At 45.4% G+C, this 21,880-nt stretch overlaps 1 protein-coding gene across 1 annotated transcript in view; it reads left to right on the forward strand.

The window, feature by feature from the left end:
• Positions 1–21,880, forward strand: part of LOC130835726 (ATP-binding cassette sub-family C member 4-like) — a 192,771-nt gene that overhangs the window by 42,949 nt on the left and 127,942 nt on the right. The window contains exons 11-16 of the mRNA XM_057707518.1: positions 1,102–1,293; positions 9,563–9,657; positions 9,884–9,970; positions 16,323–16,419; positions 19,765–19,968; positions 21,334–21,474. Coding sequence (XP_057563501.1) covers positions 1,102–1,293; positions 9,563–9,657; positions 9,884–9,970; positions 16,323–16,419; positions 19,765–19,968; positions 21,334–21,474 — 816 coding nt within the window. The remainder of the gene's footprint in view (positions 1–1,101; positions 1,294–9,562; positions 9,658–9,883; positions 9,971–16,322; positions 16,420–19,764; positions 19,969–21,333; positions 21,475–21,880) is intronic.

Here is a 21,880-nt window from a genome sequence, read left to right on the forward strand (position 1 = left end):
ATTTCAGCGCAGGGTGGTGAGCTCACTGATGTTGTGGACACAGACACGTCACTTCTGTGTGTTGTTAAGGATTTGAAGGAAATGTACACATGCACTTAGTTTCCTGTGTTCTGTACAACAAAATACAGAGACCTAAATGTGGGATGTGTACATGAGAGGGTGATGATTTCCTTTATGACGGACTTTTGCTCTTCAGACACAACTCAATTCAGGGTTCTTTTAGTTAATCATCTTTGGATATATTCTTCACATATAGCTTTTTTATAAATGTTTTTTTAAATGTTTAAGTTTTTGGTGTACTGCACAGTTTGTGGAATCTTAGTTCCCTGACCAGGGATTGAACCCAGGTCCTGGGCAGTTAAAGCTCAGAGTCCTAAGTGCTGGACTGCCAGGGAATTCCCCACACATAGTTTTTTAAAAATGTTATTTTATTTTTTTGGCTGTGTCGGGTATCAGATGCAGCAAAGTAGGATCTTTTGTTGTAGCGCATGGGCATCTCTCCAGTTGTGGCACATGGGCTCTGTAGTTTGCAGCACATAGTCTCTCTCATTGAGGTGCGCGAGCTCAGTAGTTGTGGCGCAAAGGCTTAGTTGCCTTGCAGCATGTGGATTTTAGTTCCCTAACCAGGGATTGAACCGGTGTCCCCTACACTGGGAGGTGAATTCTTTACCACTGGACCACCACGGGAGTCCCTTCCACACAGAGCTTTTTAAGAACAAGTATCTGTCAAGTAAGGATACCCAGATTTGGAACAACTGCATTAAACATCAGATGCATGAAATACACATCCTGCTGGGCTGCTCTGTTAAGGATGTTAAACATTCTTAATTAGTCCTGGGTAAGAATAACACTTCATTTGGGGGAACTTAGGCAGAGTCGATTCTTTATACTATTAATATTCCTTATCAGCCATTAGTTTACATTGAGCAATCGTGTTATTTTCCATTTTTTTCTCCCCTCTGCCGGGTCTCTACTTTATCCTTTTCTAAAGGAAAGAGTTCTATCTTTTATCAAGCGCCCAGGGTGGGGGCGGCTGTGCTGCGGGGCGTGTTCCGTCCTGAGTGCTGCCTGTTCACGTGTGTGTGTTGCCGTCTGTTTCAGTCGTCCCTGTTATGTGCTGTGCTGGGGGAGCTGCCCCCGAGCCAGGGGCTGGTCAGCGTGCACGGGAGGATCGCGTATGTTCCTCAGCAGCCCTGGGTGTTTTCAGGAACTGTGCGGAGTAATATTTTATTTGGGAAGAAATATGAAAAAGAACGATATGAAAAAGTAATAAAGGCTTGTGCTTTGGAAAAGGTGAGTAATGACTTCTGAGTTTCATATACGCGAATTTCAAATAATAATAATGCTGGTTTAAACTACAAGGTTTGTTGAAAGTTTTTTTTTTTTTTCCCCTAAATTTGGAAGGTCTTTGATTGTTGCTTAATATTTTAAGCTGGTCTCCTGGGTGAATAAGCTGCTGTTTCAATCCTGATGTGATAACAACGCCCACAGAATGTCTGTTTTTGGGGCGGGTTTAATTCTGTCGTTTCATTTGCTTTTAACTTCTTTTTTTAATGGATAATTATAAAAATATCTAAAAACAGCACAGTGTAATGAGCCCTCCTGCACCCCCAGCTCCAACCAGGAGCAGCTGGAGGCCAGTCTGGCTGCGTCTCTACCCCTGCCATCTGCCAGCCCCACCCCCACCCCAGACTGTTCTGCAGCAGATTCTAGACCTCAGGTTAGTCCATCTGTAAACATTTCATTTGTTTTCCCTAAAAATAGGAAAGCCTTTGGGAAAAAAACCACCACATTATTTCACCTGAAAAATAACCCAAATTCCTGAATATGATCAACCTTCTAGTCTGTATTTAGATGTTGTTAATCATCTCACTGAGAAATCTCACTCACTAATAGTTTGCATGAGACTCCACGTGAGGTCTGTCCCTGCGCTTGGTTGGTGCCTCCTCAGTCCCTTTCAGTCTATAGGTTTCCCTCTCCTCTTCACTCTTGACTTCTATTTCTATTTAAAGAAAATGGAATGCTTTAAAATTTCTTAACATTGCATCATTTCACTGGGGGAGAGATTGTTTTCAGAAATGGCACTGAATTTCATGGAAGATGGAAGATGAAACGTTTAACTGTATTTGGGGATGTAGGGCTCCTCCTTCCCCACCCTTCTCAGTGGTCCCCCGCCCCTGCCCTCAGCATCCCCCCCCCCCGTAGCCCGCAGCCCAGTGTCCCCTCCCCCCACCCGTCCGGCTCCTTGGCAGCTACTGCAGAGGATTCAGAGCCGAGTTGCTGAGGAGGGGGAGGCTCCTAGTCCCTGCGTGCCATCTGCTACCTTACTGGACACGGGCAAGGGAGTGAGAGCATCGCCTCTCTAGCCTTCAGAGAAGACAAGGGCATTGCTGCTTCAGCCATCGCCACCACCATTTTCGCCTGTAGCGGCTTGCTGGATTCTCAAGTCGTCCACGATGAACCCTGTTTATAGATCCATGCAGCCTGGGGCTCCTTATGGCAACCCTAAGAACATGGCCTACAGGGATGGGAAAACTAAAGCACCGAGAGATTAAGTAAGTAAGAGGCCCAAGGTCATACAAGTAATTAATGGTGTTCACCTGACATGGTCCTGCTCCTCAGAGGGAAAAGACTCCTGTCCACACAGCAGAAAGCAGGCACCAGACCCTCCCACCAGGAAGCCTACTCAACACTGGACCAACCCCACCACAGGGGGCAGACAGCAGAAACATTCCATCCAAAAACTACAAAATGCACTTTCTTCTCAAGTGCACACGAAATATTCTCCAGGATACATCACATCTTGGGTCACAAATCCAGCCTCAGTAAATTCAAGAAAACTGAAATCGTATCAAGCATCTTCACCAACCACAATGCTATGTTGGGATTTAAATAAAATTAGTGAATGAATGATGAAAACTGAACTTACCTGATAGAAGAATATAGTTTGGCAAAAAGAAAGAAAAATTTAAATACTGTTAAATAGTATGGTACTCTCTTGGGTTATAAAAATCAGTGAATAATAGCATTAAAGGACTCCCCCCTGGGGTTTGTGCAGTGCAGTCTGGACATCTGACTGTTCTTTTATACTGTGAGGAAAAGGCTGGGACAGACTCTGAAACGTCTGGTGTTAAAGCTTCCAAACCCACTTTTTGGGGAAATAGTAATTCTGCTGGAACAACAGCTTGACATCATAGATTGTATCAGGTGAATAGCATTTTAGGATGATGCAGACAAAACAGAATTTCTCGTTTAAAGGGCTTCTATTTCTTTCTCCTGAGTTATTGTTAATGGGAGATTGTGCATTTGAAGAAATGACGTCAGGTTAGGACTGAGCTAGATTTTTATTAAATGGTGTGTAGACTATAAGAAAAGAGGGGAAGCAAATGTAAATCAGTGAGAGCAATAGCTCCCATTTATTCAGAGTCCACGTGCAGGTCATTTTTCTGTCTCACAAGGGCACATGCACACCCATAAAATGGTTTAGGAGTTAATTCTTTGAGTGTCTTCAGTGTTCCCATCCTCATTTTATAATTGATAAAACTGAGGCTTGGAGAGATGAAACAGCTCTCCTCAATGTTTGCAGCTCAAGTTCAGATCCATTTCTGCACGACTCTAGATGCCATGCTTTTCCATGGTGCTGTGCTGCCCCTCAACTGAGGAAGTTTGTAAGAAAGAACTTTTTAAAAAGCAGATGATGGATGATGGTGGAAGACAGGATGTGGAATAAACAGATCTCAGGCATTTCCTCTTTACTTTAATCATATCCAGCTCCTGATGCCCAGATCAGACTCCAGGGACCCAGGCTAGTGTGTGGGTGTTTGTTTGCACAATCTTGTCTTTCTGGTGAAGCTCAGCCCTGTCTTTCTCCCCCACATTTGAGCATCTCTGGAGAAAAGCAGATGTTGAGACAGTGGCTGCCATTCATCATTTTCTCTAGGGGCTGATGCTTTGCTGCAGCCACATGGGGTGACTGGACCAGTAACGTGGGCAGTGTTCTGGGGCTTTCCCCACCCTCGGGTGTCCATGCGGCACAGACTCTGGTGGGAAGGGGCCCTGCAGGATTGGGTTGCACAGCGATTCTTCTGTACGTGATGTGATGTCTATAAACATGGACACTTCTGCTGTTCTGCTGCGTGATCGGGACATGGAGTCAGGGCCCCTCATGCCCATTCCCTCCTTGGCAGGAAGGGAAGCCCAGGGCAGAGAAGTAATGGAGAGCGGAGTCCTGGCCCTGGCTTCACCACTTGCCCACTATCACTTTGGACACATCCTGTTACCTTCCTGGGCCTGTGATGTTTCTGCAGTAAAAGGAGGACCTTGAGTCAGAGGGTTTCCAAGAGGTTTTGAAGCTGCTCTGAAATGTCGTCTATGACTCTCATTAGCAAGGGGTCAGCTAGGTCTTTACGGCACCTGAGACCCACTTAATGAGTAAGGAGATCCTCTTCTTATCTCCTTATGGAATCCATCTGTCAATGGATGGACATGAGATGGCCACAGATAATAGTGGTGTCCTGGAATTATTTGGCCTGTAGATACAGAGACTGCATGTGTAATAGAAAAGGCTTGGCCTTTGGAGAGAAACAGTCCTGGGTAGTAACTCCAGGTATTTCTCTCAGTTTCCTTTCTTATTAAATGGGGGAGGGGTGGGATTACTGTAAAGGCTGCAGGCAATGCCTGTGAAATGCAAACTTGCCAGGGTTTCAGTAAATGGTAGCTATTGTTACTCTTCTAGGTCTTCTCTCTACATCCATCCATCCATCCATCCATATAAATATAGTAAAGATTTCTCCTTACAGTTCTCCCTACCCCCGCCTCTCCCAAATCCTGGAGCAAAAAACAGGAAGAAAAAAAAGCAACAGTTATTGTATTACATACATCAATAACAACTAGATGTATTATACTAGATCTAATTAAACATTTAAGTTCATTGAGCTGAAAATAATTCTGTAGTAAAATAGGGAGATAAGACATCATCACATTTGGCAACATCACTTCAGGCTGATGACATCAACTCCAAGGCCCAGGAGTCAGAAGACTTGGGGTTGAGTCTCAGTTTCTCTGCTTACTAGGTGTGTGATTTTGGCTAATTGTCTGAACCTTACAAGCCTGTTTCTTCATCTGTAAAATGGAGATAATAATACTGTCAACCTCATAAGGTTGTTTTGAGAATGAAATGAAGTAGCAATTTTAAAGCACCTGATTACTAGGAATATAATAAGCACTCTGTAAATGTTAGAATGGTTTTGAAAATAAATTAGCTCTTAATTATAAACTCAGCCACTGTTTGGTAAAATCACATCCATAAAATGTGACCTGTAAGGAAGAAAGTATCTGAGTATTTAACTTCCATTATTTCAGTTGATATTTACATAGGTGCTCTACACATAGTACATTATATAAAGCAACAATAAAAATATTTTGTTACCATGACATAAGCAATATATTATGTAACATTTGTCTGTGTGTTATCTTTAACCACTTGAAGGCTTGCAGGGCCAGAACAAAGATGCAGACGAAGAAAATGGATGTGTGGACCCAGTGGGGGACGGGAGGTGGGATGAATCGGGAGATTAGGTTTGACATATACACGCTACCGTGTGTAAAATAGATAGTGGGAACCTGCTGTAGAGCACAGGGAGCTCAGCTCGGTGCTCTGTGGTGACCTAGGTGTGTGGGATGGGGGAGCATGGGAGGGAGTTACAAAAGGGAGGGGATATATGTATACATATAGTTGATTTGCTTCCTTTTACAGCGGAAAATGAAATAGCATTGTAAAGCAACTATACCCCAATAAAAAAACAATTAAAAATAAAATAATGATAATGCTGGTAGAAACATGGATGTACAAATAAAAAATATTTAGGAAATACGTATTTAAAAGTATCTCATTGATAAATTCTAGTTTAATATTTTCCCACATAGATCACTTGAATTTATAAACTCCTCTTGGGTGCCTGTAAGCTTTCATCTCATGTTTAGCACATTCCTGCCAACTTGAATGTTTTCAGATTGCCTTGACCATCATAGGATAATAAGTTTATTGATAGTTCCTCATTTAGGTATAGAGGCCTTTAAGTCTTGAGTTATTTTAGTGTTGCCTTCATTTCGAATATACTTTTCAGTCACCACCTGGGCAGTATGATGTGAAAGAGCAAAAGGCTATGAACTGCCATGAACTTGGTTCTTCTGTTTAACAGCTGACTGTCCTCAGACCAGTGATGTAACCTCACTTAGTTTCCTCATCTGTGAAATGGGGCCAGTACTTCCTGTGCAGCTTGTTATGAGGATTAGAGATAATTAGCATTAGGGTCCAGAACAGTGCTTGGTGCACAGATCTCACCCTCCAGGAGCTGAGAGAAGCCGTGTGCACATGTACAAATGAAGGAGCAGAAAAAGACGGGTCGTTCACGAGAGATGTAAACAAAGCCTTAGGAACCAGCAGGAAGAGAGATGAGTCCAGGGTGGTTTCATGGGAGAGAGTGTTTGGGCTGAGCCTGGAAAGATGGGCAGGATTGACAGGCTATGAGAAGAGGGGCAATTCCAAATGGAGGAAAAGCTGTGAAGACAGGCAGGGGCCTCCTGCTGTTTGACTCTGGAGTCCAGCCCTCCTCTGCCAGGGCCTAAAGTCCTGTCCTCATGAACTATTTCAACAGTCATCTCCGTGGTGTTTCTACACTAAGTCTCCACCATCACTGAAGGGCCCTTGATGAGCTTCTGGACGGATGGCATAAATCCAGCCTCTCCATTTCCTAGATTGCTTCTAGTTTGTGTGTCTTCTTTTCAGTGAAAATTGGTTAAATTTACTTTAGAGGAAAATAACGTGAAAAAAAACACCTTCCTATCAGTGGGAGGAATTGTAACATATGCTCAGCTCAGGCTTTTCCCTTTAACCTAATCGGAAAATGGTGGCTGGGAAATTAGGCTGACATGGATTTTACTTCACATCCTTTGAAATGTTTTTGCCATCTGGGGCTGGTCCATAAATAGTTTGCAGAGTCAACAGCACACTCGAAGTCCTCCTACCAGACTCAGAGAGCCTGTTCCTTATGCCCTAACTGTGCCAAATGCAAGAGTGGATTTAAGTGCCTTTTCTAGAATGTGGTTAAGATTGTTGTGCTACAATGTGGTGCTATTTTGAGAAGAAAACCAGAAAAACATAAAATCAAAGCATGAAAAATAAGCAGAATAGTTTGCAAGGACTGTCAACAGTGAAATGGAGGCCAAGTAAACTCTGTGTGTGTGTGTGTGTGTGTGTGTGTGTGTGTGTGTGTGTAAGGCTGAGAACCTATGTTAAAATGGCTCATTGTTTTTCATGAAAACCAAAGCAGGAGATGGTATTAGCTTCTGAGCTCAAGAAAGAAATACGGTGCAATAATGATGAATTTTCATGACAGAGCAATTGTTTCCTCTCACTTGAGGCACCCCAGTTAAGCTTTGAGTGTGCAGGGAACCTGTGTGTGCCTGTGTGTCTTTGTGGCTGTCAGGGAGGGTTGTGATGGAGACAGTGTCTTTCTTCTTCTTGTGGTGATGTGCTTTGCATGTTGTGATTCACACTGTGAATGGGGTCCCACTGTTAGTCTCATGAGAAAATAGGCATCAGTCACCAGTAGCAAGTTACAAGCAATTCATGTCCTTTTCCCACACATGCAGGGTGTTCATGCACTTGTTTTGATTCTCACAGCATCCTTGAGTTTAGCGATTCTTGTTTCTGCAGCACATTCTATAGAAGAGGAAAACAAGACTCACAGAGATCAATGGACTTATCATGGAGACCCCAGTGTGCCACTTGCTTTCTCCTCATATTTTCTAGAGTTAGAGAAATGAGGGCTTCATCTGCAGAAAGGTAGTCTGTGTAGCCTAGGTTGATGCCTGAGGGATTTAGTAGATAACAGACTCCCCACAAGCTCTGCTTGTCTATGCCAGGATCTGTCAAGGGATAATTATAGGTAATCTAAGATTTCTAATAAAATACTGTGTAACTTAAACCTAATTGTTATCATTTTGGGGATGTTCTTGTCATTGTTTTTTTCCCGCCAGGTACTCTGGGGAAAATAGACTGATCTGTTTATTTCTTAAATAATATTCAAATATAACTTTTGATAGATTCCCAGATCCTCAAGTCAAAACTTCACATCCTTCTGAGCTTTGCGTTTTTCCTGTTTCCACGGACAAGCATCTAGTCAATCCAGCTGATCTGCTCAGTGTCCCTCAAGCACACTGTTTCTTTCCCTTTGGTTTCCCTGCCCAGCCTGCTCTTTCTGCTCCCACGTCTTGTACAGACCTTGTCTGTCACTCTATCACTTGCCTTAAGTATCACTATGAAGACAGGTCGGGTGTTATCCTTTCTCTGAAAGTGGGAAGCTGAGGCCAAGTTCAGCATAATTGGTCATTTAAGATAAAATAAGTCCTGTGCCTCCACCAGGCTGGGCCACCAGCTCTCACGCTTGTGTCTCTAGCACAGACCTTCACACTTGCATATCCAGCTGCAAAGTGACATCACCAAAAGGTCATCTCAGCTTGTCTGCAACCAAAGTCTCCTAAACCTGCATCCACCATCTTCTCAGTAAATGGTGACCCTGTCCTTCCTCTTCCTCACGCCCCGAACCCCGCAGTCCTCCTCTTCTCTTACAGCCCACACCCACCCTGTCAGAAGGTCTTACAGCCTCCACCTTCCACATGTGTCTGGAGTGTGACCCCGTCTCTCCATTCCCACTGCTCCCACTCTGGTCCTGGCCACCATCATCCATCACCTAGATTGTTGCTGTGGCCTCCTCACTTGTATCCACCCTCACTCTTCCCCCCAATTGTCTATTTTCTACAAAGCGCAGGAGTGATTCCTTAAAAACCTCAGACCATGGCAGTCCTCCCCACTGCACTCCCCTGTTACTGGGAATGACACAAGAGCTCCTCCTGCTCTGTCTCTGCCCTCATCCCCTCATTCTTACTTGGCTCCAGCTCTCCTGGCCTCCTTGCTTGTCCTGGAAAACCTCGGGCATCTGCCCCATGGCCTCTGCCCTCGCTCATTCCTCTGTGTGGAGCCTCCTCTCCAGGTCTGCGTGAGCTCCCTCCACCCTCCCCCAGATCTGCTCACAACCCTCTGAGCAGAGCCCTTCCCGACCCCAGTATAGACTCACTCTCCCTCCTTTACTCTCCATCCCCCTAAGCCGGCTTCCTTTTTCTTCTAGTCCTTAGTACCTGTACTCAGGTTAATTTTCTCTACTGTCCATCTCCCACCATGGAAACAAACTCTGGGGGCTTTGTTTCCTCATGGCTGAATTCATTGTGCCCAGAACAATGCCTACATATAGTCCGTCCTCAGTGCATATATGTTAATGGACAAATGCATAAATGTTGTGAAGAACTACAGAATGAAAACAAATGAAAAGCTGTAAGAGGTTTTTTTTAATGTTCAAGGTTATAATTTAGCCATTATGAAATATAGCCATTGCTGTTGATCAATTATTTGTATGAAGAACTGATGCTAGAAGCTTAGGATGACAGGAGGAGAACACATTTTAAATCTTTTTTCCTTTTTTTTCCCTTTTCTATCTCCATGTAGGATTTACAGCTTTTGGAGGATGGAGATCTAGCTGTGATAGGAGATGGAGGAATTACACTGAGTGCCGGGCAGAAAGCCCGGGTCGGCCTCGCAAGGTAAATGGCATCTCAGTTGCCATCCTGCCCCTGCCTCCTCTGCAGCTCCTAGTGGAGGTGAGCACGCAGAACCCACTCACCAAGTGGACGCTGTGTGAAGCAGGGTCTTGGCCTTTTCCATGGGCTCTTGGAATGAACATGGGGTTTTTGAATTGCATCAGGATTCAGAGATGAGGTCCAGGGAGCGTGAAGCGTTCTTCTCCTGACATCTGTCTACATTTTCTAGAGCCGTGTATCAGGATGCAGACATCTACCTCCTGGACGATCCGCTCAGTGCAGTGGATGCAGAAGTCAGCAGGCACTTGTTCCAAGAGTGAGTCTTCTCCTATTTTCTATCCTTTCTGCTTTCCAAGAACCCTGTAGAGTTCAGGGAAGAGAGCTCAGGAGATGCAGCTCATTCTGCCCTGGTGTCCCTGTCTCCCCTGTCTCCCCTCCCTTCCTTCCACAGAAGATCCATCATAGAGAAATATTGTGTCATGAGGTCAAGACAGGAAAATACAGGAGGTGCTTCCAGTGTGTGGAGGCCAGTGGAGCCCGCGCTTTAGGGAGCTGAGGAATAGATGGCAGATGTCCCCCTGCTGCTTGCAGTTGATAACTAGACACTGTGGGTGGATCCAGACCCCGGGAATAAGACAGATGATGTATGGTTTTTAAATCAGAGGGCGGGTCTCGGGAACCTGGTACTTCACTGCCAGTTCTTTTCCTCTGTCATTTGTTTAAGGCCCGTTAGAAGTGAAGTTTTCAGTGTTGACATAGGGCTTCTGTGGAAAGGCCTTGTTGGTTTATGCTTATAATACTATAGTTTGGAAATACTTAATACAGTCCAGAATTTAAGAATGATTTATTCCACATGAGAGTGTGGCTTCAATTGTTTCATGTTGCTTCATGGGTGCTTCCTAGAATTAATACTTCGACCCACATGTAGGGTTAACTTGAATTCGAAACTGGGAATCTAGAATCTGGCTGAAATCCTGACTCTCACTTTGTGTGTCTGGAATGTGTTGTCAGTGGCTCTTGCTTGGCCACCGAACCTCTGAAGTAGAACAACTCTGATGCTTTTCTGTGTGTAATGTGTCCTAACACACACTGACTGGTGTCTCTGATGGAGTCTAGAGTGGCCTCTTTGAAAGCCTCGTGAACTTACTTTTGCTAAAGCAACATCCACATCTACCCCATGGTTAGTTCCCTTGCTGTTGTTCCCCTTGTTAAAGCCCAGGAGCCCTTCCAGCTGCACTTATTAAAGCCCTACTGTGTGCACTGAGATCTATGCCCTTACAGATGTTATTACACAAAACCTCTTGGTTTACCAAGGAGGGCAGTGAGCCAGGAGAGGGGAAGGACCCACCCTGGACAGGATAAGGGAGACTAAGACGTTCGGCTCTCATTCCTGCCTCTAAGGAATGTGTCTCTACATGGAGCTTGTTGAGACAGATGCCTGAGAAAAGCTCAGCATAGTCAAGGTTTAAAGCATTTCAATACAGGATAGTAAATGGTAAATGGAAGCAGAAGTGGGCAGCTGTAGGGTTTCAGCTGAAGTTCAGAAGCTCCTTGTGCTCTGGGCTTGGCAGGACGTGCCCTGTGGACCTGCAAGCTGGTCAGGGTTTGTGGATGCTGAGAAGAGAATTCAGTTCCTTTTGCTAAAGAAAGAGTAGAAGCAAAGGAGTAGAGGTAGGAGGAAGCAAGGCTGTGAGAAGAACAGCAGGCACGTCCTCACCTGGAGGATGCAGGTTGTTTGGCAGAGAGAAGCTATTTGGAAATTCTCGCTGTCAGGTCCTGTGTGAGTTTGCTAGGGCTGTGTCCATCCAGGCTGCTCTCACAGGAGACCATAGACTGCAGCCTATAAATAACAGAAATTTGCCTCTCACAGTTCTGGAGGCTGGGAAAGTCCATGGTGCTGGCAGATTTGGTGTCTGGTGAGGGCCCGATTCCCATGTCCTCACGTGGTGGAAGGGGTGAGGGAGCCGTGTGGGTGCCCTTTTATAAGGACACTAATCCCATTCATGTAGGCTCCACCCTCATGACCTAATCACCTCCCAACAGCCCATCTCCAGGACCTTCACAGTGGGGATTAGGTTTCAACATATGAATTTTGAGGACACAGACATTCAGACTGTAGCAGGCTGTCACAGATGCGGGGCTGGGGGAGCAGCGCTTAAACAACAGAAATTCATTTTCTCCCAGTTCTGGAGGCTGGAAGTCTAAGATCAAGGTGAGGGCAGGTTTGGTGTCTGCTGAGACCTCTCTCCTTGACTTCTGACGGCATCTTCCTTGCTGTGTCCTCACGTGGTCTTTCCTCTGTTCACGTGCACCCCTGTGTCTCTGTCCTTATGCCTTCGTCTCCTCTTCTAAGGACACCAGTCAGATTGGATCAGGCCCACCCTAATTAAGGGTAACAGTTACTTCTTTAAAGGCTCTGTCACCAGATTCTAAGGTACTGGTGATTAACATGAATTTTGGGGGGGGCAGAATTCATTCACATCAAGTCCTAAGTAGCAAAGTAAAGACACTTGAGGAGAGTCAGCGTGTGAGAGAGATATGTGAGGAGCTCCGAGCTCTGGATGCTGGGAGCTGGGATTCCACGTCCACTAAGCAGGGGTCGTGGGGCGGGTTCCACCAAAGTGTGTATGTACCTGGAGCTGAGTGTTGGGGTGATGGCAGAGCTCTGCAGATGGATGGTGGTGATGGCTGCACAACAGTGTGAATGTACTTAATGCCACTGAGGTGTAGGCTTACACATAGTTAAAATGGTAAATTTCATGTTATGTGTATTTTACCCCATGAAAAAAGTGCGTGTTAACTTTGAAACTTTCAAAACGCAAGAGAGCAGGACCGCTGACCTGTGGCATGGCCTCCAGCCCTCTGATCTGAGCTGCCTTTCCCACCCTCTCCTCATCATGACTTGATGAAGTTTCCCTTAGAGAAGTGCCTTGTGGCTTCGTCATGAGTTCAGTGACAGGCGCTAGTGCTGTGACAGGGATTCCCACCCCCACCCCTGCTGGCATCATGAGTAGCTCAGCCTCCCTGTTCCCACCACCCTGACCTGAACTCACACATGTCTGTTCCCTGGGGTTGTGTGCGTCTGCACAAGTTCCCCATCACTGCGAGAACAGTCTCTGCTGGACACGGCATCCGTGTCACAGGGAGGGGAGAGCAAGGCATTCTGATTGCCAAGCACGGTGCGCTGATCACAAAGCTCTCCCACGTTCTTCTTCAGACACAGGAAGTGTTTATAAGTATTCTCCAGCCTTTTGGATTTAATGACCTCGGAAGTACACTTGATAGAAGCGACCTTGTTAAGATTGTTGTTTGCTAATCAGAACCACATTCCCTGAGAAAACTTAGGGCCGGGAGCATGAATGCAACTTAGGAAATCACTCAGCAGCAACTGGAGAATGTTCTCAAGTGAGAAAATTAGATGGAACAATAGCTATGAGAGATGGTGGTCGTGTCAAAGCTTAGCAATGGGAAGTGTTTTGTATTAAAAGTGAATGGATTACACTTCTACTTGCCATTGACAGTTTCCTTCAGTCATGAATATACATGTAAGGTTATTAAGGTTTGTGAGTTTTACAACAGTGTCATGAATATTAAGTGGATTCTATCACCTACAGAAGGTCAGAGGCCTCAGGTGAACTGAGGCCGTCTCACCTGTGTCCAGCTGTGGATCCTGTCGTGTTTCAGCCCCACATCCCAGACCCCCGCCTCCTGTGTCATCAGTTCTGTGGGTCTGTCCTGATCAGACTCCCAGGCTGCTGTCTACACAGTTCACCCTTCCTGCTCCAGCCCTTCACAGACTCCCCCTCACGTTCAGGATGCAGCTCCAGGTCCTCAAATGGAGAATTGACACCTGCCACCGTCAGTCTTTCCAGCTCATCCCCACACCCACTCAGTATTCCAGCCGTGCTGGCTTTGTGGCAGGTCCTTTCTCACTCCTGTCTGTCTGTAGATACTGCTCCCTCTGTCCCAGAGCCAGGAAGCAGTGCACCAGGGCAAAGAAGGCAGGTGAGAGACAGGCCCCTGCCTTTCCCTCCTGTTCCTCCAGGGGGAGCCTGTGCCCTTCTGTCTTCCCTCTGCCCTTGGTGGGTTCTTAACCATGTGTGAGTCCCCCCACCCCAAAAGCTGTGACTGCATGAAGGCGCCTTAGCCCAGCATGTTCTGTCTCAGGACCTCTGCACCTGCTGTGCCTTCTTCCAGGGGTGTTTCCCCCAGGCGGTCTCATGGCTCTAGTGTCACCCCAGCTAAGACAGCAGGGCCTACTTACTTTTCTTTCAAAGCAAACACCATGGCCCGATAGTGCATTTTAAATACTTGTTCAGTGTGTCCCCCTGTATACGGTGCAGAGTATTGGCTGCTTTCTTGACCTGCAGATGTGGGTCAGGTGTGTGACAGCTCAACAAAGCTCTGCTGACTGAATGAATGGAGGTAGGGACTCTGTCTTTCCTATTTGTATCCCTGCTATCATGGGGTGTGTCCGCTCTCAACACAGCCCATATACAGGCTTACATATGGGATTATAGGATTAACACAGCCCTTGTATAGGAATAACAGTGAAGCAACTTGTTGCTGAATCCATCATTTTTTATGGCATGACTTGGAAATCTTTGCTCTAAAGCCTTTGAAAATAGAGTATTTTCCTAGAAATCTTGATGAAAACGTTATTTAGGAAATATTCAAAGCCATCAACTGATCACCTCATTGTGACTATTTATATTCCCTCATCTGTGATGGAAAGTTAGGAAGAACACATTTTAGAACTTTTGGGCTCGTCCATCTTGGGCATAGCAGCCCGTCAGGCTTGATTAGCATCGCCTTTGGGGACTGTTGGCAGGAAATTGTGAATTAAGGAGAAACAATTCCATTAAAAGCTTTAGTACTATGTCTGAAGAGAGTGTTAGTCAAGAAACTTAGGTGCGAACACTGAATTAACACATGTCAGAAGGGAAAATGGACTCAATGAAGCCATGGTGTATGTCTCTACATCCTGGGCTCTTGCTTCTGATCATAGACCCAGTGTCCAGAGTGCCCCTTAGGACTTTTCTGAGTTCAAAGCACATCTTTTCTAACTGAGTTCAAAGACCACTTGAGGATTAGGGAGGAGTGGAGAAGGGGGCTGATGCTTACTGAGTGGATTGGTGCTTTCATTTCTCAGAACATGTGGATGAGTTGTCATTGACCTTGTTTTGAGATGAAGAAACTGAGGTTTAGTGGCTCATCCAACATTGTCAGGCTGGTGAGAGGGACTGAGCTGCCATCTGCTCCCTCTAGACTCCCTATCTGACTCACTCAGCAGGCTGAGATATATGGCCCACGTTCCTGAGATTTGCTCGGCGAGGGGCTCGGGCACCCAGAGTGCATGCCTGGAGCCCTGCCCGCGGTCACCAGGGCCCCCAAACAGGCTACTCGCTTCCCTGGAGGGTTGTAGACCCTTGTGGAGTGAGACTGGGGCTGAGTCCCTAGGGGTCTGCATTTACAATGTAGGAGCTCATGGGGGGGTTCCTGTAAAAACACACTTAAGGCAAGGCCTGTACTTGCCCAGCTTAGACCTAAGGAAGAGCCTGGAGTCAGTGACAGAGACACAAATGATTTAATGAATAGGGTGAGCTTCCGTATCTGAAGCGAACTTGGAGGGACACCCCACGGTGTGAGGCCCACATTGGGGCAGGACATGGTGGCAGTCTTTATTTCTGGGGGGTGGAGAGGTTGGCCCATGGGTTACCATGGAAACCAGCAGGGGGCACTCCCCTCACTGCGCCTTAGATAAGCATGCTGGAGGATTCTGATCTAAAGCTAGAACAGTCATTAGCTGGGGCCTGAGTCAAGTATGCAGGAAGGTCAGTCATGTGACTGGGGTGTAGGTGAAGCAGGCACTGGTTGAGCAGGGGATGTACAGAGAGCAAGAGAACAGCCATCTTGGGTGGCCTCACCATACAGGGTCTTGGCTAGAGAGAATTCCTGTGTCTTTTGAGCTGTTGGATGATTTCCACTGTGATTTGGGCCATTTGGTTTTTGTTCCTTCATTTTCGTATTTGGAAGGTGTTCAATTCTAATGAAATGCTTCCTGGATGGGACTGGGAATGTAGAGACTGAGGGAGGCCATGCTGACATTCATTTTCTAGCTAATATTATTTGGGAAGAAGTGTCTAGAAAATGGCACATGTTACCAAGAATCCATTAATTTTTTTATTGTTAATATGTACATCATAAATCATAAATAATCACCTAGGAAACTGTCTAGGGAAAATGTGCATATTTGTATATGACATAGATCCCGCTTCTCCCATTCCCGCATAGCCATAAAATAGTGTTTTAGTTCAGTCAAGTTTTGCAATCTCAGTATTGCTCAATTATTTTTCATTATGAAACATGTAAATTATTGTTAATCTGAGTTTTTGGGAAAAAACAACGTAGCTGCTGCCTCTTTCACTGGACTGCTTTTTAGAACTTTTCAGTGGCACTAGATTCAAGTTTGCTGCTGATAAATTTGAGGACCTACTTGGGATCACTGATTCATATTTGTACTTATTTTGTATGTTTATTTGGTATTTAAACTACAGATCTTTGATTGCTGTGTTGTTTTGGTCCTACTACGTTTTCAAAATATGTGTTTTCAGTTGGGAACACCCCCTTTAATGTGCTTTTGCATCCTGTACCTTTTACATTTGCAGGTGCGTTTGCCAAGCTTTGAAGGAGAAAATCACAATCTTAGTGACTCATCAGCTTCAGTTCCTCAAGGATGCAAGTCAGATTCTGATATTGAAAGATGTAAGTAATTTCTAGAAGTCTGTGGAATTGCTAACCCTGGTGTGTTGAAGATCAGGCCTCCCAGCAGGTCCCTCTCCTTGGATTCAGATTAAACGACCTCTTCTCCCTCAGATTTATGCCCCCTTCCTCCAGAGCTGGTATCCATGCCTTTGAGGATGAGTCCAAAGTCATGTAGAAATGTCACTGTTACACTCTGTGTCACATAAACCCTACAGTATATAAAAGTATTACCATAGAGTTACTCACCATAGAATTACCACTGTTCTAATGGAATTTGTTAAGAATAATGATGCTATTTTATTTAGAACTTTTTGTTTTCCCCTTCCACAACTTAGGTCAAAGTGTATTATTTGGAAATTAGAGATACTAGGACCTGTTTGTATCCATGTGATTGTCATGTGCAGTTTGCCTAAAGAGCATCTTCCATTAACACCAGGAGCGATGTTGAGTAGCTGAGCACCGTGGTCAGAGACACCCACTCTGCTGGTCTAGCCAGTTGCTGGTCTCACTTCCCAGGGCTTTTTTTGTGCCCCATACATGTGGGAGCCTGTGCAGCAGTAGGAAGGCCCTGCCTTCATGGGGCTCCTGTTCTCATGGGGACAGATGTGATGAAAGAGAGAGAGGGGAAGGGGTGACATCCTGGGTGCCTCCCTGAGGAGGTGGTGCCTCACAGGGCCTGAGTGACAGGAAGGTGGGGGCCACAAAGACCCCTGGGGGAGTGGGGTCTGAGGCAGGGGGTCTTAAAGAGTGAGTTGGAAGGTTGGAGGAATGGCAGGGAGGCCAGCGTGTCTGAGGAGAGTGAGCAGGGGGACATGGAGGGAGCTGGTCTCTGAGCAGTGGACAGGGGGCCCAGAAGTGGGATGGAAGCCCTTGGATGGTCCAGAGCAGAGGAGTGATGTGCAGGATTTAAAAGATTCCTCTGATGTTCACTGGAGGGGCGACAGCAGAAGCAACTGGAAGTCTTAGTAAAGTTGGGAAGAGGGAAGTGTGGGCTCAGGCTAGTGTATCCATTTCTAGAGCTGCCAGAACAAAGTACCACCAACTGGGTGGCTTAAAACAACAGAAATTTATTGTCTCACTGTTCTGGAGGCTACAGTTTCCAAATCAAGGTGCTGGCAGGGCCATGCTCTCCCTGAAGGCTGTTAGGGAGGGTCTTCCCTCCCAGCTTCTGGTGTTCCCTGGCCTTCCATGTGGTTCCTTGTCTTACAGCTGCAGCGCTGTAGTCTCTGCCTCTGATGTCACGTGGCCATTGTCCGCATGTCTGTCTGAGGCTCTTCTCATAAGAACATCAGTCATATTGGATTGAGGGCCACCCTACTCTCGTATGACCTCATCTTCACTTGATTACATTTGCAAAAACTCTGTATCCAAATAAGATCATGTTCACAGGTGTCATGTTGAGGGCTTGAACATACCTTTTTGGGGGCCACCGTTCTACCCCCAGCACCTAGCATGGTTGGGGGTGGGGTGGAGATTAGTGAGAAGTTTTCAGACTCGGTGGTGGTTTGATGCTTCACTCCTTGGCTTGTTTGCCTCTGTGTCTCAGCACCTCTGTTGTTAACCCTTGTCTGTTCCATCAGGCCCTTGGTCAGATGCCTCACTTACCTAGTGAATTTCTGCCCTAAGAAAGACTATTAAAATGCAGAAGTACTGCCTCTCTAGAAGCAGTTCCATGTGTCAACCCCTGTCCACACTTTCAGGAATGAGGAGATCAGGCTTCTCAAATTTGGGAGCAGTTAATTTCATGTTTGGAGGGGGTGATGCTAGTGCCTAAAACCCCAACATTGTCAGTATTATGAGCACAGAATCAGTGGGATGCAGAATAACCTGTTTAGCCCGTCCCTAGGTGTTTTGGGGTTCCCTTATTGCTTCTTTTGAGGAGACCACCCTCAATTTTACTACTATCAGAACTACTGTTTGTCCACTGGTGAACACCCTGGATGAGTTGGGGTCCATCCTTACTGTTTGTCTGGTCCCTCTCTCACAGCAGAGAGGGGATGGCTGCCCCTTTGTCCCCTTGGAGTTGTCAGCACTTGGCCACTGAATGAAATTGCTATCTTTGGACCACTGGTTGTTTCCTTGAGCATCTTACAGATACTAAGTGGAAATGGGTAATTTCACTAAATAAGGTGTATGAATATTGCCTTCCTGGTGGAACAAGACACAATATATCCTGAATAATTATCTAATTCTGCAGTATCAGATGATACCCAAAGGCTTCATTGGGCTTCTCCCAGGGGACCACCTCAGCAGATAGGATGAGAGGGGTCCCAGCTAGGGTCGTGGGCCACCTTCTTCCACCTGACCTGCCTTAACCAGAGCTGCCGTCCTTTGTTTAATTTTGCATCCTGGGATTTTTCTTAATATTTTGTTTGACACTGAATGAATCAGCTAAGTTTTATTTCATGGGGTCAGAAAATAGTGAAAACTTCTGCATAGTATTTTATATAATTTGTAAGGGAGGAAAACTGTGCAATGATGTGTCGCACGTGGTCAGAGCACATGGTTAGCTTGACTATAGTTTAAGCAGTTGCCTGATTTGGGGAAGCCTGGTTGGCTGCTTGTGGTTGGTTGTTCTTAACCACTTGTGGTTGGTTGATTCTTCTCAGATCTGAGTGCATTGATTCTGGCTTAGGGTTTGGTTTGCTGGCACAGGCTGCCAAGGCATTAGAGCCACCCTGGTTTCAATGCCTCTTTATTTAATTACTTTAACAGGTGGAATATTGAATTTTCAGTTGGGATCTTCCTGCACTTGTGGGGAAGTTGTAAAGACCATGAAGACTCAGCTCATGGGTTCTCTGTCCAGGGCTGGTTCTACATGTCTCACCCCAGTGGGGCACATGATGCTATGACAGTGGTCAGTGAGGATTTGATGAGCAACTCTTAGCTCTGCAGATGTGCTTGTGCCCCCCTCTGGGTCAGTCTTAAGTTTCTTTCCTGGAATATCCTCCCCAATGAACTGTCTTTTTAAATTTTGCTTGTCACATGAGGCTTCTCTCTATTTCCATGTTGTCTAAAAATACTGCACTGATACTTCTACCAACATCTGTGCTTTTTGCTGCCCTAAAAGCCCGTGGTAGTTATGTCAGTGGCCTCCATTTTTAACACATGATCACACATTTCTTTCATGTCCCCCAGGACCTAACACAGGGTTTGGCAGAGAACAGAATGCTCAGTTCTGTGTCAAGTGGAAAGGAGCTAGATTTGTCAACCGAAATTGCAGACATAAGGATCATTGTTTTATGAAAATTGTAATCTAAGACCAGTTAACTTTTCTTGATTAGTATTTAGATTAGATTAGAATTATCAAATGCAAATGCATTCCTCTCATATTCTCTATTACAGGGCAAAATGGTCACAAAGGGGACTTATTCTGAGTTCCTGAAATCCGGTGTAGATGTCATTTCCTTTTTTAAGAAGGAGAAGGAGGAGGCTGAACCATCTCCAATTCCAGGAACTCCCACTCTGAAGAATCAAACCTCCTCCGGGTCTTCGGTTCAGTCTCAGAAGTCTTCCTTGTTGAAAGATGCTGCTCCGGAAGACCAAGATGTGAGTTTCTCATCCTGCAACATGCCCTGGTCTATCTGCTCTTGGTAGCCTCATGGACCTTCTGTCTGCTCCGCTCACGACGTCTTCGATTGTCCCAAAGTAGACCCTAAGTTTCCAGAGCCTTATTGCATGGAATTGGTAGAATTAAAAGAGCATGAAGGCAGCAGGCCTGCATGGGGTTCCCCTCTGGGTGTAGGATGGAGAATCTTATGGAGGTCTGTAGTGGGTGTAGTGCTGTGAATTCCTGGGTATATGTTTCTCATGGTGATATTGAAATTCTTCAATTTAGTATAGTTACATCCTACTTGCTCTGGTGGCTCCTGGCTTCCTTTATGCATCCAGAGGCTTAATGTGACGACCCCCTTAGACTGAGTCCTGCTGTGGCCTAAATTAAATCAGCTACTTTTCCTGTATGTTGGAATGTTCTGGCACTGCAGGTGACTGATGGTAGTATTTTGCCCCATTGTCAGCTGGTTTGTGATAGGCCAGAGGTAGCATGTGCAAAGGACCTGAAACACAGCAAACACTTTGGAGTTAGTTCCCGTCTTCCTTTCTTACCTTTGAAGACCAAGAACCACCTCTTATCCACCTTGAATCCCCAGTGGCCAGCATAGAGCCCAGGACATCCTTAGCTCCTGTGACTCTATAATGCATTCTAAGTCCTCCAGGCAGAAATGCAGAAATGCACTAGATCTCCCTTAAATACATACACAGGTATTCCTTGATATCCAAACCCTCACTATCCAAATCCAAGAGCCTGGGTGATTCTGATAAATATTCAGATTAGTCCTTCACATTCCACACTCAGGAATCACTCTCTGAAATTTAGGAACCACATAGATTCTGATCATATGCTGTCGCCCTGCTATCCAAACTCACATGACTCCAGCTCGCTGTGTGAACTCAGTTTACTGTATTTGGCTGATATTTTGAGCCCAAGTATGTTTTATGTCACCATGACTGAGTGACACAGTAATCGAGAGGGATGCATCATCTCCATATCATTTTGTGTGTTATTTGGGGACAAGCTTTTACTTTCATACTTGAGTCGGGCATGTTGTGCCTGTGCTGAGATTCATGATCAACTTTAAGCAAAGCCACCCAACAGTGAATAAACTTGTGCAAGTGATGTTTCCTTATTTTTAATAGATTCCTAGGAGTGGGATGGATGGGTCCAAGGGTGAATGCACACATGGTTTGGCTAGATATTTCCACACCTTTCTCTGTAGGATACGGACCATCTTGCACTCCTACCAGCGTATGTGTGTTTTCCGATGGCTTTGCAGTGGTGGGCAATGTTGAATTTTGAAAATTTGGGGGTTCATTATTTAAAATTTTTCTCTCACTGCCATTTTTCCCTCCCAGACTGAGAATATAGAGTTCACACTCTCCCCGGAGGACCGTTTGGATGGAAACGTTGGTTTTAAGACCTACAAGACCTACTTCACAGCCAGTGCTCAGTGGTTTATCATCATTTTCCTTATTCTACTAAACATCGCAGCTCAGGTAAATAAGCACATTTATTGTGGTTTTTGCCCTCAGTTTGATATTTACATACTATTTATACTGTATTTATATTATTATTATTATTTTTAATATGTATATTAAGAGATTTATGTCAAAGAATTGGCTCATGAGATTGTGGGATCTAGCTGGGTGAATATGAAATCAGAAAGGCAGGCCTTCAGGCTGAAACCTTAGGCAGAAGCCGACGCTGCAGTCTTGAGGCAGAATTTCTTCCTCCTCCAGGAAGCCTCTGATTTACTCTCAAAGCCTTTGACTGACTGGACGAGGCCCACCACATTGTTGAGGGTGATCTCCTTTACTTAAGTTCTGATGACAGATGTGAACCACATCTACAAAATACCTTCACAGCAATATCTAGACAAGTGTTCGGTTGAATCGCTGGAGA

This window comes from Hippopotamus amphibius, chromosome 14 (genome assembly GCF_030028045.1).
Source record: "Hippopotamus amphibius kiboko isolate mHipAmp2 chromosome 14, mHipAmp2.hap2, whole genome shotgun sequence".
NCBI classification, from domain to species: domain Eukaryota; kingdom Metazoa; phylum Chordata; class Mammalia; order Artiodactyla; family Hippopotamidae; genus Hippopotamus; species Hippopotamus amphibius.